This window comes from Lissotriton vulgaris, chromosome 3_1 (assembly GCF_964263255.1).
Source record: "Lissotriton vulgaris chromosome 3_1, aLisVul1.2, whole genome shotgun sequence".
Lineage (NCBI taxonomy): Eukaryota > Metazoa > Chordata > Amphibia > Caudata > Salamandridae > Lissotriton > Lissotriton vulgaris.
Genome location: NC_141689.1, coordinates 2,026,701,911 through 2,026,720,273, shown reverse-complemented (window position 1 = coordinate 2,026,720,273; position 18,363 = coordinate 2,026,701,911). Strand labels below are relative to the sequence as shown.

At 43.0% G+C, this 18,363-nt stretch overlaps 1 protein-coding gene across 1 annotated transcript in view; it reads right to left on the bottom strand.

Annotated features, from left to right (window-relative positions):
• Positions 1 to 4,065: 4,065 nt before the first annotated feature.
• Positions 4,066 to 18,363, bottom strand: part of LOC147728762 (plasma kallikrein-like) — a 507,358-nt gene continuing 493,060 nt past the window's right edge. The window contains exons 15-16 of the mRNA XM_086962552.1: positions 16,741 to 16,897; positions 4,066 to 4,251 (exon numbers count right to left, since the gene is read on the bottom strand). Of these exons, the coding sequence (XP_086818678.1) occupies positions 4,250 to 4,251; positions 16,741 to 16,897 (159 nt within the window). The 3' untranslated portion in view covers positions 4,066 to 4,249. The remainder of the gene's footprint in view (positions 4,252 to 16,740; positions 16,898 to 18,363) is intronic.

The window sequence follows — 18,363 nt, the reverse complement described above, 5'->3', positions numbered from 1 at the left end:
GCCTTAGCCATTTGGTGTCTCCAGCCTGTCACGTGATTGGGTGTGGGTAACAGTTGGGCTTTGTGTATTCCTCATAGACAGCTGCACACAATGGGGAGCTTAGGTGTGACTGGATGGGCCATCACTGTCAGGATGGGAGTGAGGAGCTGGGCTCAACCCCATTTAAAACTTGAATAAGCTGTGCCCTGTCTCCAGGCACAGGGCTGCATACCCCCTGTGGGTTGTCTGAAGACAGCGCCAAGAAGGCAGGGCAAATGTACATGTCAAAAAATACCTCTAGAAGCTTCTGTCCACTGCAAAGTCACAATTTTGTATAAATACTGGACCTCAGACACCAAATCTTCAGTATACTTCTGGACCTGTGGATTCTCTGCCCAGATGAAGGACTGTTGTGCTGCTACAAGGACTGCTGCTCTGAAGGAACTGCTTCCTGCTGTGCTGACCTGCTGCCCTTATGCCTGGGTGAGAAGGAATGTATTTGTTGCTATTAAACCCAGAACCCAGAGTGACTTGAAGGGCGAGTTGGCTAGCCTCCTGATTAGAAGCCTAAGGTACATAGCAGGGCCTGCAAAGCCTAGCCACACAGCTGCCAGCTCCATCGGAACCAACACCAAGCGATGCTTATCCCGAAAACCCTCGCCGTACAGCTTCCTCAGAACATTGTTCAGCAGGTTTAGCTTGGTCCCTGTAGCCGGCCCATGCCCCATTGCCGTTGGCCTGGACTTGTGACTTTGTCCCAGTCTGGCATGACCAAATAGCCAAAGTTCGCTTTTGTGATTTATGAAACTATTTTCACTAAAATCTTTAAAATTACATATCTTAATTTTTACTGATTGGATTTTTGTTGTTTTGGTCTTGTTTTATATATTAAATTCTGCTCTTTTGTCGTAAGTTGTTGTGGAATCCTTTTTGTAGTGCGATTTCACTTTATTACTGTTTGAAGTTTTGCAAAAAAAAATTCGTACATTGCCTTTAAATTAAGCCTGACTGCTCTGTGCCAAACTACCAGGGGGTTGAGCACAGTTTAATTTGGGGTTTTATTTTGCCTTACCCTGATAAGAATGGTGGTTGCTGCTTGCACAGGCCTCACACTCCAGTCAACCGGTAACACAGTTTCTTGGACCTCATTGCCCTCGCTCTCATACTCTACTGGGTTCACCTACATAGAATTGTAAAGTCCATCAGAGAAGTAGCTGGCCATCCTGGCATGTCTAGGATGCCCTGGAGGGACCATATTCAAACCACCCTATAATTACTTAAACTCAAGACCGTTTATGCGATCAATGGTGAGAGACTGTCACAAGGATCAAGGCGGTTTACTTTCAGGGTAAAACCCAAAATGCCTATATCCCTAGTATGAATGGACTCTTACTTAAAAAATGTAAAGCACAAGGTTCATCCTGGATTGGATCCCTATTTAGATGGTATAGATCCTGAGGTACGGAGATTGCTATACATCAAGTTCTGTTTGGGGAGTCTTCCCCTAAAAACAGACATTGCCAGATGGAACAGTGCATTGGGCAATGATGATCTTTGCAACTGTGCTTGTGGGGAAAAGAAAACATCACCCAATTCATGTTACCTTGCACAAATGCACTGGGGCATCGTAGGAAATGGCTTTACTCTCCTATTCAGTGCATACAATATATCAAATGAGATAGATGCCTTAGATCCATGTTTTAGGATGCATTACCCAGTGATCTATTGCACAGTTTTAATGTATATCTGGAGTGCTTGAATCAGGACTAGGAAACTGAAGAATGAACCGTAATCGGGCTGACTTTAGCGTGTCATTATTTTAATTGAATGTGCATCAATAGTGTGTTCTTATACCCTGAAATTTGCCATCTTGCCATGTCAGAGTAGACAGATGTTGGGACTGGTAATTAGATTTTTATCCTTGTTTTAAGGGATTAATGATGGTAATAATTCTAATCTGGCTCAGTTCTTTTGTATTTTTTAAATATATTATCATGAGTTTAATGATGACTGATGTCTATTGTTAGGCACATGCTTAAAACTATACAATACCATTGACATTTAATGTGTTTCTTTTATTCATTCTTAAACAATTAACAAGCTGTAGCAAAATCACAATAAAATGCGCTTTGCAGGGCTTGGAATTTATTAGAGCGCACATCACATTTACAACACCCAGTATGTCTTCCTCGTCAGTGCTTAACTTGTACAACAATAAGTGGTGGGGCCCAAAGTTTTGCTCAGAGGCTGATGGCCAGTGTTAACCAATGACTGGGGTGCAACATTCCAAGGCAGTGTAATCCCAATTCCACTTCATGTCTCTTTGATCCATCACCAAACACTCTCTGCCCTTGTATCTCAATATTGCAGTCTGTGTTCGCCCTGATTTCTCCCTTGGTCAATGTTTTTCTAACTTTTCTATCTTTTCCTTCTTCGTTTTTCTCTCTCTTGCTCTGGAGCGGAGTCTGATGAGGAAAAATAAGTGCTGATGTCCAAAAATAAGTGTTGGTGATCCCCACCTGCAAATAGCAGCTGAAATTAGCACTGCCCCCCGTAAAAACTTCCTCACGTTTAATTCAAATAGCATTGCACTTACCGGGAGACAACCCTCAGAAATTGGAAAGTACCTTAAGATCAGTGTGTCCGCACCTGATTATCACGATAACTGCCCTTTTCAAGTTTTTTCCCACCTTCATATATTGTCTTCTTTTAGCAAGCAAAATATCTGGGAGAAATATTGGGAATGTCTTATTGCAATCCTGATATGGGCAGTAGATTACCATTTCCCTGAGAAGAATAGCTTTGGTGCTCTTTAGCCTTGTATTGCTCTGCATAACAAAAAAAATAGTTTCGGCCCGCAAGCATATGCAATGGTCAGATTGTTTTTTTGGTTTGTATTGAAAGCTTCTACCAGAAAATGTACAAACAAGCATTGGCAATGCCAATAGGTCTGGTTTATGAATGTACTGTCAAGCCAGACCTAAAAATCCATGTACGTTAATGACTGCCTCCTCCTGTCTGTGCAACTTCAAGAATAAGCACCATAAATTATTTAGTTATCCACACTTTAGTATCATTGAAATTGCAAGTGTATGCGCCTTAAAGTTCAAGTTCCGACACAATGATAAATATAATGTGTCTAGAAGCATGCAACTTTTACCTAATTAAAACATTTACTTCTGGCTCCCAACTCCTCTCGCTGCAGTTCACACATAATTGTCTGGCAACAGCTTCACTGTCAAGCCAGACCAAAACACTTAAAAAAAAATATGCTATTAGGTCAAAAAAGGCAGCCACATGCTTTCAATAAAAATGATTTAGAAAAAAATAACCTTTGACATAATTTTAACAGAAGACCACAGGCACATCCTTGCAGTAGCTGTAATTAGAACTGGTGCATAAACCCTTTTTAGTTTTAATGCATATCACAGGAAAATATAATTCATGCGAGTGCAAAGATACTGTACTATTGGTTTTGATTTACTATAACCTTAAAATATAGTTTAAATGCATAAGGACGACAACAATGCATTAAGAATGGAAAGAGAAAAGCAGAATTAAAGTTTTGGTCATCATCCCTTGCAATGAACATCACATTTTTAAAATCGATTTGCATATGTGATCAGGCAAAGTGTCATCACATACAGTGTACAAGAGTCAACGGATGAAGTAGGCAGTCCCACTGTCCCCAGCTGTACGCTATGGACGCAACATGTCACTGAACACTGTACATGCCAATGGAGGAAGGTGGCTCTTCTAGAAATGTGTGTATGTGTATGTATTTATTATTTACGATTTTTCATTACATGAGGCTGGCGAGGCAGCTAAACCGGTCTCTAGACCAGACCTAACCAAGTCTGAGCAGTATTCGGCACACTTCTCTTTTCAGTAGCATTTACCCTTTCAGTAGCTCTAACTCTCTCCTCTCTAGAACCAACTGCAAACTCTCTTACAAACTTACTGAATCCTCGAGTGAACTTAGCAGCACAGTCCAAACAACAAGCATAGTGCATAGTCATGTGTGACTGATGACCAGATCAATATATTTCCGACCAATTTATTACATAGTTAGCCAACAAAATAGGACTCTGTATCGAAATGAGGTTTTATTGATATTCGGAATCAATGTAGGAAAATCAAAAGCCAGATTATGCAGACTGGCACAGCTAATGATATATGACCTCAGAATGCATTGCTTAAAAGGAAGAAATGACTATCTGCATTAGTTTTCCGATAGTTTTCTCTTCTTCTTTTAACAGCATCTTCATATTTCTAAAACAAAACAACATAAGAGAAGAATGTTATGATAAATAAAACAAAATAAAAATAGGAATTTCATGAGATTTATTACCATGGCTACTTTGCAGTGGTGAGGGGAAATGTTGTACTGACACTTGCACCGACTAAATAATGCAGATACAGCATTCGCAATTACAGCTTCAAAAATTGCCATTTTTTAACTAGTTCATTGATGCACATATCAATGTTTCACTGGTTGATGGGTCCTTGAACATTGCCTCATAAGGGTCTTTAGGAGAGAAGGTAATGTAATGCTTCTCATACCCCTTTCCTCACTCAGCATCTTCGGTGAGCAATATTACAGAGTGGTCAATCCAGCCACAGCCCGTGCAGCTAAGAGCGGTGGGGCCGGTTGGGGGGAAGGGGGAGGTGACAGACGAGCACAAGGGGAAATTAAATAAATAAATGATTTTCCCTCATCGCCATCTGCCAAACTCCCCCCCACCCGGCCCCACCGCTCTTACCTGCACAGGCTCCCGCTAGTACAACCTAAGAACAACTATTCTTTAACCTTGTGATATGATTTAAGTTTCATGTGTTGAACTAGTCAATGACACCTGGTCAACTCTGTGCTCGCTTTTGAAGTGTGATACCACAGACGTTTGCCAGGTTCACCATTATGGGAAATAGAATCATTTGATGCAATACCTGTGTTCTTCTCTGCACTGATAGACATAGAAGGACTTACCAGAAGAGCGAGATAGAGAAAATGAGAGTGAAATAGAAAGGTGATTAACTGGAAGCAAGGGGTTTCCTGCAAAATCAGTTTATGCCTAAAATGTGATTGTGAGAAAAGTGGTGTATTATATGGTGTTGTTGTGAGACCTCACCATGCAATACGCTCACAATACTATCTTTGGTCCAGTTAGGCTCATTTGAACAACCTCTAGCTCAACCCTGGGTAGCTATGGCTTCAAACAGCAAGGCTTAAACAAGGGAACACGTTTAAAGCATTGAGAAGTACTAAAACAGCGAAATAAGGAAGTCCCACAACAAGAAAGAAATCTGACACCAATTTATAAAAATATATTGTATTTGTATTAATTTTTAGGTTTCAAAACAAGCTAAATACATCAGAGGCTTCCAGAGATATGGCGTTTTAAGTAAATTGTAAATTAGTGCTTTATGATCTAAATTCCAACCAGAATTGATAAGCAGAAAGTTTGGAAACTTTGTTAAATGTTTAAAGAGTTGAGTTTTTCTACCCCTGCCCACTGTAGAAGACTGACTCCCACAGGAAGAAAATCAAGGGAGCCAGTAAGGATGTAAAGAACAATTACTGTTAGAACTGGGGTTTATGGTTGTCAGAGTGTGCACCCTGTACAAGCAGGAACCACCACTCTTGGCAGAGTAAACTAGATACATACTAAAAGATAACCTGTACTCACCCTCTGGTAGCTTGGCACAGAGCACACAGGTTTATCTAAAGAGGTGATGTGTAAAGTATTTGTGCAACACACACACACAGTAGCACAATGAAAACACCGCAAAAATACTGCACACAGGGTTCGAAAAATAGACAATAATTTTATGAGTAATTCAAGACCAAAACAACAAAAATCCAATAAGTGTAAATGGGCTAATGCATTTGTAAAAATTACTCGCGGTTGCACTAGGTCCAATTCCAAGGTCCAGGCCAAACTGGATCAAGGGAACTCCAGCTACAGGACTCATGCAGGTCCCGCTGAAAAAGTACCTTGCATAGATCAAGCATCGACGTCGAAGACGCAATGCTTTGGTTCCGATCCGTGCTGGCGATGATGGCTTTGCTGATGAAGCCCTTTATGATACAGGCACTACTTCGCCATTGAGCCATGCTGCCCCTCGTTGTGAAGCCGAGCAGTCTGTCGAAATGATGTCATCAATCAGCTCCTGTGTCGGACTCAAAGGGCAATGCATCGGTCCCAGTTGGCACAAGCTCATCACTGCATTCAGTTTGACGGTTCTGTACAGCAGAAGCCACATTTCAAGGGCTTAGTACTGGATTAGAACCACTTGGCAGGGCAGGACTCACAGATGTCAGAGTGCAGGTGCTATTGCAGAGTTCTCGGAAGTCATTGATGGCCCTGAGACTTCAGAACAGGGGGCAAGCCCTTGGAGTTACTCTGAGTTAAAGTGAGATTGGTCCAGTACTTGTCCTCATCAAGGCAGGTATCAGCATGGCAGCACAGCAAAGCAGAAAAGCAGTTATCCAGAACAGCAGTCAAGCAGAGTGGCAATCCTTGTAGCACAGCAATCTTCACTCCTGGAAGAGTTCTTCACAGGTCTAGTAGTGTATCACCGTGGTGGGGTCATAGATCCAGTGCGTATACCTATTTGTGCAGTGGAAGTGGGGGTGACTACAATGCAGGCCTTTTAAGGACACAGGTCCCCCTTTTTTCCCAGTCCTGACTTTTGACTGTCAGTAGGGGGTCACCAGCCCTTTTTGTCGGAAGCAAGACAGTGTCTATTCTGTTGTAAGTGTCAGATCTCCTCAGAATGCAGAATAATGCAGATTAGTTTTCTGTCACACCTACCCTTCCAGCGTTTGTGGTTGTCTAGAGGAAATGAACAAAGTGCAGCTGTCCCTCTTCCCAGACATGTATTGGAGAGAGGCTACAGGGCACACAGAGCAGTAAGAGCAAAGGAATGCCCACTTTCTAAAATTGCCATTTATAAAATAGTAATGTTAAATCCAACTTTTCCATTAAAGAGGATTTATGACTACCATTCCAAAGATATAAAACATGATCAGCTACTCTTTCCTGATCAAGAATTAAGGCTTAAAAATGTTTTAAGGCATTCCCAATGGTAGCCTATGACAGGAGTAGGCCTCACAGCAGTGAAAAACAAATTTAGGGGTTTGTCACTACCAAGACATGTAGACCTAAAAGTACATGCCCTACCTTTTAGTTACACAGCACCCTACTCTTGAGGCAACGTAGGGCCTACCTTATGGGTGTTCTATGTGTAATAAAAAGGGAATTCACAGTTTGGCAAGTGGTTTAAAATGGCAAGTCAAAGTGGCAGTAAAGTGCACACACAGGCCTTGCAATGGCAGGCCTGGGACAGGTTCAAAGGCTGCTTGTGTGGGTGGCCCAATAAGTGGTGCAGGCCCACTAGTAGCATTTAGGTTATAGACCCGGGTATCTGGTATACCACTTTACAAGAGACGTACAAATAAATTAAATCTATCAATTGGGTATACACCAATGTCACCATGTTTAGGGGAGAAGCACATGCACTTTAGCACTGGTTTGCAATGGTAAAGTGCTCAGGGTCCTATGGCCAAAAAGGGGAGATAGAAGGCAAAATGTTTAGGGGAAGTCCACCCTGAGGATGACAGGTCTAACAGATATCTTGTCACCAAACCAGTCTCAAGTCCAGTTCCAAGCTCTATGAGTGAACCACTGTAGACTTCAATGTAGTGGTCCTGATGCAAGGGTTACAGGATGCTGAAGATGTTGTATGATGCTGAGGGTGGTATGTCATCAACTGTGGGCTTACTGTTGTTGTTTCTCAGTCCATGGTCTTTGTGAGGCAACTGTGGCCACACGGGTCAATTTACCTTGATGTTCTCTTGGGTCCAGCAAAGGCCCAGTTGCCACTGGACTACTGGTCTCCAGTCACAGCAAAACAAGTGGCTCCCTTTGGTAAAGTCTAGTGTCCGCCTTGGGTGATCGAACTTTAGTAGACTCTTTCAGATGTTAGCACAGCTGAGTTGTCAATGTGTAGCAATATACTCACCAATAGAGTTACTAGTCTTTCTGCAGTGAAAGCAACCGTTTGGGGCTATTACTGTTATGACATATAAAAATGAGCCCTGCATTTTAAGATACAGCATCCTGCCTTAGGACTCGATAGGCCTGCTGTAGGTGTGACCTTTATATTAAAAATGGAGGTTTGGGTTTTGCCATTACTTTAAATGGTAAAGTTAAGTTCACAATTAAAAACGGCTCTGCCAGGCCGCAGTGGCAGGGTGGGAGGCATGTCTTTACGTTGTTTAATCCAGGGTAGCACAAAATTGCTTCAGCTCTTTAGGACATTTCAACTTACAGGCCCTCCTGGTATACTAGGGACTTACAGGTAAGTAATGTTATACCACGTGCATATAAGCCAAGCAAACATATACATTTAAGGGTCCGAGCACTAGCACTAATGTCTTGTTATCAGGCCTCAGTGCACTCTCAGCGTAAAAAAAAACAGCAGCATCAGTCCAAAACTGTGTGCGTGATCATCCAAAGAGAGTCATTTTCTTTACAGAGATACACATACCCTTCACCCATATTTGTGGGGTGCCTACTCCTAGCAGCCAAAGGATCTTGACTGCCCACACCTTTGCGGAAATAAAACATACCAGTGAGCAGTTAAAACCAGCCTTTCACTGTACATCAGAAAAGCCTGTGAAGAGAAGCCTTCTACATGCACTCCATCCGAGTCGGATGAGAATCTGAAATGTTTCACTCTGGCCTTTCACCAGAATCTCCAAATTTAGATAAGTATTTGTCAACTTGGCATTGCATTTTGTACTTGCCCTAAACTTTAAGGAGAATCTATTCACCAGCCCAGAGAGACATTTATGCAGAACAGGGTCCTGAAGTACTCTTTCATGGGTTGGTGCTAAACCCCAGACTAGCGAAGAGTCCATCCCGGTGAGAAAAAAGAATCATACAATGTATGAACAAGAAGGGAATGTGCCACAGGACTTGCATCTTCATAAAGGATGCCTCAAAGAAGTGAGCCACAGTGCTAGGCCAGGCTGACAGGCCTTCGTGAGAGTCTCCCAGTGCAGCTCTGCTTATCTGCTTTGACTGAAAGCAGAGCACACAGCAGCAGGAGGGAGAAGGAAAGCAGGGATGCTGATGGGCTTTAGTGAAGGATGGCAGGTGAGTTTTTTTTAAATAAAACCTTTGGGACAGGAATACATAACAGGGGGTATGCTATGGATTGGTCCCTCATGACTCCTCTGCCACTGAACAGCAGCTGAAATGATGATTTAGGGGACGGATGATTTAGGGGCCATATATAATTTAAGATTATAGATGGGTTCTAAGTGACATCATAGAGAACTCAAGCTTTGCTATTGTTGTCTATTTGACGTCACTTAGAACCACCCGGTGGAAAACATCCCCATAATTTACTGTTACCCATCTATAATTCTATATGTAGAAACCCAAAGCTGAAGACTCTCTCACACCCTTTCCCATTAGGTAATGTTGACCAGAGGGTAATATGTTATTGTGCAATATAGTTGATAGTCCATACGTACTACTACAGAGCTTAAGGATGTACACGCTGTGTGTAGATTTGACTGGCCTCTGCCCGTACAGATACATTAAAGATGTGTTTTATTCCAAGTAAAATCTTTAGTTAAACATTGAGTATATCAAGTGTAAGGGCTTTTATCTTGCAGGATGTGGGTCCATCGTCCACCCACTGGATTATACCTTGACTGGTTGCATTTCCTACTCTTGGAAAGTCAAGCACATAGAGGAGTAACTGGGTTATTCAATTTCAGTGCAGCAGTAGCTATGGATATTTAAGTAGGAAACAACAGCGCCGGCCACAGATAAAGCCCAGACCACTAATTGAACCAGGACCATGCGAGGTGGAATCGCTGTGCCCATTTGTTTTTGCTTATTTGACAAGCTACCCTTCGGAGTTGTTTGTAGAACATGTTTGTTAGTCATTATTATTAAAAAATAGGTTTTCCAAGAGAAGTTTTGTCACTTTTGTAAATTTGATACTGATGGTATTCTGTTGAAAGCGCTTGACTGTTTAATTCCCATGTACCTTTTTTCAGCATCTGTTGTTTCAGTGGAATGACACCACAGGTACCAATAATTTATTCCATGTATAATACTTTCAATCAATCAATCAATCATAATACTTGTATAGCACGCTACTCACCCGGAAGGGTCTCAAGACGCTTGGGGGAGGGGGCCGCTACTGCTCGAACAGCCAGGTCTTGAGTTGTCTCCTGAAGGCGAGGTGGTCATGGGTCAGCTGAAGGTGGATGGGGAGGGAGTTCCATGTCTTGGCCGCCAGGTAGGAGAAGGATCTGCCTCTTCGGATCTTCGGATGCGTGGTACGGCGGCAAGGGCGAGTCTGGCGGACCGTAGCTGGCGGGTGGGCGTGTGGAAGGTCAGGCGGTCGTTGAGGTACTTGGGGCCCAGGTTGTGGAGAGACTTGTGTGTGTGGGTGAGGAGCCTGAACGTGATCCTCTTGTTGATGGGGAGCCAATGCAGGTTCCTCAGGTGGCCGGAGATGTGGCTGCGTCGAGGGATGTCCAGGATGAGTCGGGTGGAGGCGTTCTGGATGCGTTGGAGTCTTTTCTGTAGCTTGGCTGTGGTTCCGGCGTAGAGGGTGTTTCCGTAGTCCAGACGGCTGGTGACGAGGGCCTGGGTGGCCGTCTTCCTGGTTTCGATCGGGATCCATCGGAAGACCTTGCGGAGCATGCGGAGGGTGTGAAAGCATGAAGAGGAGACGGCGTTGACTTGTCTGGTCATCAAGAGGGAGGAGTCCAGGATGAAGCCCAGTTGCGTGCGTGGTCTGTTGGCTTGGGGGCGGTGCCCAGGGCTGGGGGTCACCAGGAGTCATCCCAGGCGGAGGGTGATGGTCCTAGGATGAGGTTTTCCGTCTGTTCTTCATCCACTCGGCGACATCTTTCATCCCTTCGTGGAGGCAGGTTCTGGCGGTGTCAGGGTCTCTGGTGAGGGAGAGGATCAGCTGGGTGTCGTCGGCATAGGAGATGATGTTGAGGTTGTGTTGGCGTGCGATGGCTGCGAGAGATCTCATGTAGACGTTTAAGAGGGTGGGGCTGAGTGATGAGCCTTACGGGACGCCGCAGATTACTTCGGTGGCCTCGGAACGAAACGGGGGGAGGCGGACTCTCTGTGTTCTTCCAGCGAGGAACGAGATGATCCATTTCAAGGCCTTCTCTTGGATGCCGGTGTTGCTGAGGTGGTGGACTAGGGTGTGGTGGCAGATAGTGTCGAACGCGGCGGAGAGGTCCAGGAGGATGAGTGCCGCTGTTTCCCCATTGTCGAGAAGGGCTCAGATATCGTCGGTGGCTGCGATGAGGGCGGTCTCGGTGCTGTGGTTGGCTCTGAAACCGGACTGCGAGGGGTCGAGGGATCCATTCGTCTCCAGGAAGGCGGCAAGTTGTCTGTTGGGGATCATCTCGATGACTTTGGCAGGAAAAGGGAGGAGCGAGATGGGGCGGAGGTTTTTGAGGTCGGTGGGGTCCGCTGTTGGTTTCTTCAGTAGGACACTGAGCTCGGCATGCTTCCAGCTCTCTGGGAAGATGGCGGTGTTGAAGGAGGTGTTGATGACGTCTCTGAGTTGGGGTGCGATGGTGAAGTCGGCCTTGTTGAAGACGTGGTGGGGGCAGGGGTCAGTCGGAGATCTGGAGTGGATGATGTTCATCGTGCGGGCTGTGTCTTCGGTGGTCACTGCGGTCCAGGTGCGGAGGGTGGCAGTGGGGTGCGTTGGTTCGACGGTTGGGTGCAAGGATGGTGCGCCAAAGCTGTTGTGGATGTTAGCAATCTTGCGGTGGAAGAACGAGGCGAGGGAGTCTCAGAGATCTTGTGATGGGGTGATGTCGTTGTTGCCGGTGCTGGGGTTGGAGAACTCCTTGACGATGCTGAAGAGTTCCTTGCTGTCGCGGCCGTTGTTGTCCAGTCGATCCTTTAGTGATTTCTTCTTGGTGGCGCGGATGAGCTGGTGGTGCTTGCGGGTGGCGTGTTTGAGGGCGGTCATGTTGTCAGTGGTCTGGTCGAGGAGCCAGGCTTTCTCGAGGGTGCGGCAGGTCTTCTTGGAGTCCTTGAGTTCGTCGGTGAACTAGGGGGCCTTCTTGCTTCTGGGTTTGCTGTGAGGGTTCTTCAGTGGTGCGAGGTCGTTGGCACAGGCAGTCAGCCACTGCGTGAAGTTGCGGGCTGCTTCGTTGGGGTCCGGTGTGCTGGCAGGTGGGTTCTGGCTGAGGGAGGTGGTGAGTTGGTCAGCGGTGATCTTGCTCCAGCTTCTGTGAGGAACCTGCTGCGGGTGGTGGTAGGTAGTGGTTTTTCTGAAGCTGAAGTGGATGCAGCTGAGGTCTGTCCAGTGAAGTCCGGTAGAGTGGCTGAAGGCGATGTGCTTGCTGGATGAGAAGACGTGATCCAGCGTGTGGCCGGTGTAGTGGGTGGGGGTGTTGACCAGTTGCTTGAGTCCGAGGTTGGCGAGGTTGTCCAGCAGGGCGACGGTGTTGCTGTCCTTGTTGATCTCCAGGTGGAAGTTGAGGTCCCCTAGGAGGATGTAGTCGGCGGAGGGGAGGGCGTGTGGGCTGATGAAGTCCGTGATGTCTTCGCTGAATTTTGTGCATGGTCCCGGGGATCTGTAGATGAGGGTGCCTCTGAGGGTCGTCTTTGGGTCGGTGTGAATCTGGAAGAGGAGGTGTTTGGCGGCGGTGTAGGTGTCGTCGGCGTCGGTCGTGATGCGGATGGTGTTCTTGTGGACGATGGCGATGCCTCCCCCAGTCTGGTTGACGCGGTCCCCCCTGATGATCTTGTATCCATCCGGGATGGCGATGTCGGGGGCTGAGGAGGCGTTCATTCATGTTTCAGTGAGGAACGCGACGTCTGGTGATGTTGTGTCGAGCAGGTTCCAGAGTTCGACGGCGTGTCTGTGGACGGAGCGGGTGTTGAGCAGGATTCACTTGAGGTCGCTGCTGGGGTTTGGCTTGGCGGGCGCGGTGCATGTTTGGAGGCAGGTGAACTTGCAGGTTGTGCAGGTGAAGGGTCCGTGGAAGCGTTTCGGGGTGGCCCAGCAGCAGGTGGGGTTCCGGCCGGTATTGAGTGCTTTGAGGGCCGCGGCGTCGTAGGTTTGGCAGGTCGTCTTGCGTCGGTGGGGGCCAGGGGTCCTGGCGCTAGGCGCGGTCCAGGCGCGGACGGGCGCAGACGGGCTTACCTTTGGAGCACAATCGGTGCGCCCGCTGCGCGTCAACGCTGCGCATTTGCCACTCTGCCATATTTGGAGAGTGGGGGCGCGGAGTGAGGGAGGAGCAGCTGGGAGGCGGGAGCGGGACGGCGAATGGGATGGGTGACAGAGGGAAGAGGGCGGGGCCGCAGGGGGGCAGCGGCGGGGAGCGGGGAGGTGGCGGGAAATGCGGCAGGGCACAACAAGGGGCAAACAGAGGGCGATATACACCCAATACACGTTTGTGTATCTATGCTCTATACAGGAACTCCGGTCTGCATTTCCCTGCGCCTTGGCTGGTAGACACTAAACTGTACTGAAAAAGCAGAGTAACAAGTATGTCAGAAATGTGGCTTTGCTTCCTTGTGTGTGGGAATATCAGGTATCGACGTACAATAAATGAACACCTACCTTGTTAAAGCCATACTGTAAATGGCCCACACTCATGCCTTACCTGGCCCCAACTGAAACATCCGAGCAGCCGCTAACCAATGGGATGCCGACCAAGGTGACTGGTGAACAGACCCTCGCAATAATCTTCATTAAAAGGGGAACTGTCATGATCATAAAGTCAATCAAGTTCCACTAATCAGCCATAGATAAAACAATGTATTTGTCTAAACCATCACAAGGTTAAATTAATTACTCATGTGTCACTGAATGTTTTAAATTCACTTTCTTTACTCAGCTCTCATCTGTATGTTTGAAAATCTAGGTGTATTTGCCTGAGACGTTATTTCTGACATCTTGATCCTCAAAATATCATGACACCACCACAGAGTACAAACAGTTCACTATGAATATCTGGGCTCGGGGGATGGGCAGGCACCTCCAGCGGAGCTGGCCCAGGAGAGTTCTCAATGGATTTGATAATATCCACAACCCGCAAAGGATACTAGCGTATCACAGACCCCTAAAAAAAAAAAAATGACACGGTGGCACCAGCAGAACAAATTAAACCTCTGCGTTTACCTTGGGGCACGGGAGTGCAGGTTTGTTCATTTGCGTATGATTGCTAATTCAGATTTGCTCGTACTATTTCATGTGGTATACAGACAAAATATCGAATCAAAAATATAGAATTGCACTAACATCGAAGTGAAAATATAGAATGGACAAAATATCGAATGGACAGAATATAGTCAACAAAAATATCGAATTTAAGATAAGTAATTTGATATCGATTTTCATAAATATAGAAAGTCAAAATATCGAAGTATATAATATAGGTATTAAATATATCGAATTTTTTATAATATCGAATTTTTTAAAGTGTTTTGTATGTTAGTATATGTGTGAAAAGTGTATATATTCATTTGATAATTTATTTTAAGTAATGAATTTTATGTTATTTAATTTGTGCGTAATTTAATTCTGTAGCAGGTTGTGGGTTTATAGGGGAATAGGTTGGGAAGTAATTTAATTATAATTAAGTAAATATTTAAATTTATTTATTGGTATTCATTTTGAATTAATTGTTAATTAATTTGTAATTGGTAATTAAAAAAAATAATTGCCACTTAATTTTAGTTAATTAATTGATTAATTGATAATTATGTTAATTTATTTTCCGTAGCAGGTTGTGGGTTTATAGGGGAATAGGGTGGGAAGTAATTTAATTATAATTAATTACATTTTTTAATTTATTTATTGGTATTTATCTTGAATTAATTGTCAAATAATTTTTAATTGGTAATTAATTACATTTTAATTGGTAATTAATATGTATTAATTGATTAATTGATAACTATGTTAATTTTATAAATGTATTTCCCGTAGTAGATTGTGGGTTTATAGGGGAATAGGGTGGGAAGTAATTTAATTGTAATTATTAAATATGTTAATTTAGTTATTGGTATTTTTTAATTAATTGTTGATTAATTTTTAATTGCTAATTAATTAATTGTTAATTGGTAATTAATTTGTATTAATAGGCAATGAATTTTAATAATTAATTTGTATTTGTATTTTTAATTGATTAATTATTATATTATATTAAATTGGTAATTAATTTAAATTAATTTTGTATTGATATTAATATATAATTTAGTTTTATTAATATGTGAAGTATTTACTTTCCCTACTGTTGCATTCACTGGAGTGGGAATAGTAATTTTTACCCCTATGCTATCCAACGCTTTCCCTACTGTTGCACTCTCTGGAGTGGGAATAGTAATTTGTACCCCTACGGTATCCAAAGCTTTCCCTACTGTTGCACTCTCTGGAGTGAGAATAGTAATTTTTACCCCCACGCTATCCAATGCTTTCCCTACTGTTGCAGTCACTGGAGTGGGATTAGTAAGTTTTACCCCTACGCTATCCAACACTTTCCCTACTGTTGCACTCTCTGAAGTGGGAATAGTAATTTTTACCCCTACGCTATCCAACGCTTTCCCTACTGTTGCACCCTCTGGAGTGGGAATAGTAATTTTTACCCCTACGCTATCCAACACTTTCCCTACTGTTGCACTCTCTGGAGTTGGAATAGTAATTTTTACCCCTACGCTATCCAACACTTTCCCTACTGTTGCACTCTCTGGAGTGGGAATGGTAATTTTTACCCTCCCGTTATCCAACGCTTTCCCTACTATTGCACTCTCTGGAGTTGGAATAGTAATTTTTACCCTTTCGCTATCCAACGCTTTCCCTACTGTTACACTCTCTGGAGTGGGAATAGTCCTTTTTACCCCTACGCTATCCAACGCTTTCCCTACTGTTGCACTCTCCGGAGTGGGAATAGTAATTTTTACCCCTACGCTATCCAACGCTTTCCCTACTGTTCACTGTCTGGAGTGGGAATAGTAATTTTACTCCTACGCTATCCAACGCTTTCCCTACTGTTGCACTCTCTGGAGTGGGAATAGTAATTTTTACCCCTACGCTATCCAACGCTTTCCCTACTGTTGCACTCACTGGAGTGGGAATAGTAATTTCTACCTCTACGCTACCCAACGTTTACCCTACTGTTGCAATTGCTGGAGGGGTAATATTAAATTTTACCCTCCCGCTATCCTACAGTAAAAATATTGTATATTATTATTAATATTATGTTAATATATATATATATAAATAAACATACCATTTATTTGTTTAACACATATATATATATATATATATATATATATATATATATATATATATATATATATATATATGTGTTAAACAAATAAAAGGTATGTTTATTTTTTTAACTTAAATTAATTATTTAATACTTTTAAAGTTATTTAAGTATGTTTTAGTGAATTATAGCTATTATTTCATTAATTTTAAATTACTTTTAAGACATTTAAAAAAAATCGATATTTTGACTAACTATATATTTTTTTCCGATATTTTTGATTCAATAATTTTGTACTTACCTGTTTGTAGATAGGACTTCACTATTTTTGCTTTCTATATTTTTATTTCGATATTTTTAGTATTCTATATTTTTGTATTCTATATTTTGTCAGTGATCCTTTTCATGCAATACCTCATGACGCCACACTTTATCTTACATGAATACTTAAATAGTTTTAAACATTGTCTTACACTGCTTTATTGTTTGCAGAATCCAGTCCGTAAATTCAGACACTTTAGTATAAACACCAGGCTGATCTTGTCGAGCACATCCTTCCCCCCAGCTGGTGATGCCAACCAAATACCATATGTCCTCAGACTGGCATGCTAAAGGACCACCCGAGTCACCCTACAAGACAGAAACATATGTTACAAAAAAGCAACATTTAGATCGGCATTGGGTTAGATCAAGAATAACATGTTTTAAATATGCTGCAGCTATGATTTAACTAAAGAGCAAGAATGGACCACAGAAATAATGAGATACATAGGGCCCGATTAAAAGAACTAATTCAAGACAAAATCCTAAACTTACTACCATTTTCGTATTCACAAAAGGCACTTTCTCATTTTGGTATTCACAGAAGACACTTACTCTTTTTGGTATTCACAGAAGTTAGGAGTCTTAACTTTAGGGCTCCTAAATGCCTTCTGTGAATACCGAAAGTCCTAAAGTTAGGATTTTTCTCAGTTTAGGAGTAGTAAAGTTAGGACTACTAACTTTAGGACTCCTGAAGGCCTTCTGTGAATACCAAAAGTCTTAAAATTAGGATTTTTCTCAATTTAGTAGTAGTAAAGTTAGGACTCCTAACTTTAGGACACCTAAATGCCTTCTGTGAATACCGAAAGTCTTAAAATTTGGATTTTTCTCTGTTTAGTAGTGGTAAAGTTGAGAAAAATCCAAATTTTAAGACTTTCGGTATTCACAGAAGGCATTTAGGAGTCTGAAAGTTAGGAGTCCTAACTTTACTACTACTAAATTGAGAAAAATACAAATTTTAAGACTTTCGGTATTCACAGAAGGCATTTAGGAGTTTTAAAGTTAGGAGTCCTAACTTTACTACTACTAAACTGAGAAAAATCCTAATTTTATGAATTTGGTATTCACAGAAGGCATTTAGGAGTCCGAAAGTTAGGAGTCCTAACTTTACTACTAATAAATTGAGAAAAATCCTAATTTTAAGACTTTCCGTTTTCACAGAAGGCATTTAGGGGGCCTAAAGTTAGGAGTCCTAACTTCCCTACTACTAAATTGAGAAAAATCCTAACTTTAAGACTTTCGGTATTCACAGAAGGCATTTAGGAGTCCTAAAAATAGGACTCCTAACTTCTGTGAATACAGAAATGATTAAGTGCCTTCTGTGAATACCAAAATGAGTAAGTGCCTTCTGTGAATACCAAAATGGTAGAAAGTTCAGGATTTTGTCTTAAGTTAGTTCTGTGAATCATGCCCATAGACTTCTATGTGTAATATTAGGTCTCCTTTATGAATGGGCTACATAAATCCTCAAGATTTACCTCCTCAGGTTGCAAGGGGCTCCCGTCAATTTCAGAGGATGGGTTTGTGGAAGATAAGAGCTTTGAGGAATTATGAGGCATATTAGCAAGAACTTCGTTAAAATTATCGCAGTTTTGGCGGCAGGATGTCCTGCACATCCAACCTGGGCTTCTATTGGAATTCTATAACTCATATTAGCAAGCTCATTATCGCCGTTTTAGCGGCAGTTTCCTGCCACTAAAACGGTGGTAATTTTAACGAGGTTCTTGCTAATATGCCCCAAAATAGGGCTATCAGATTTACTGTGCTAATTTTGC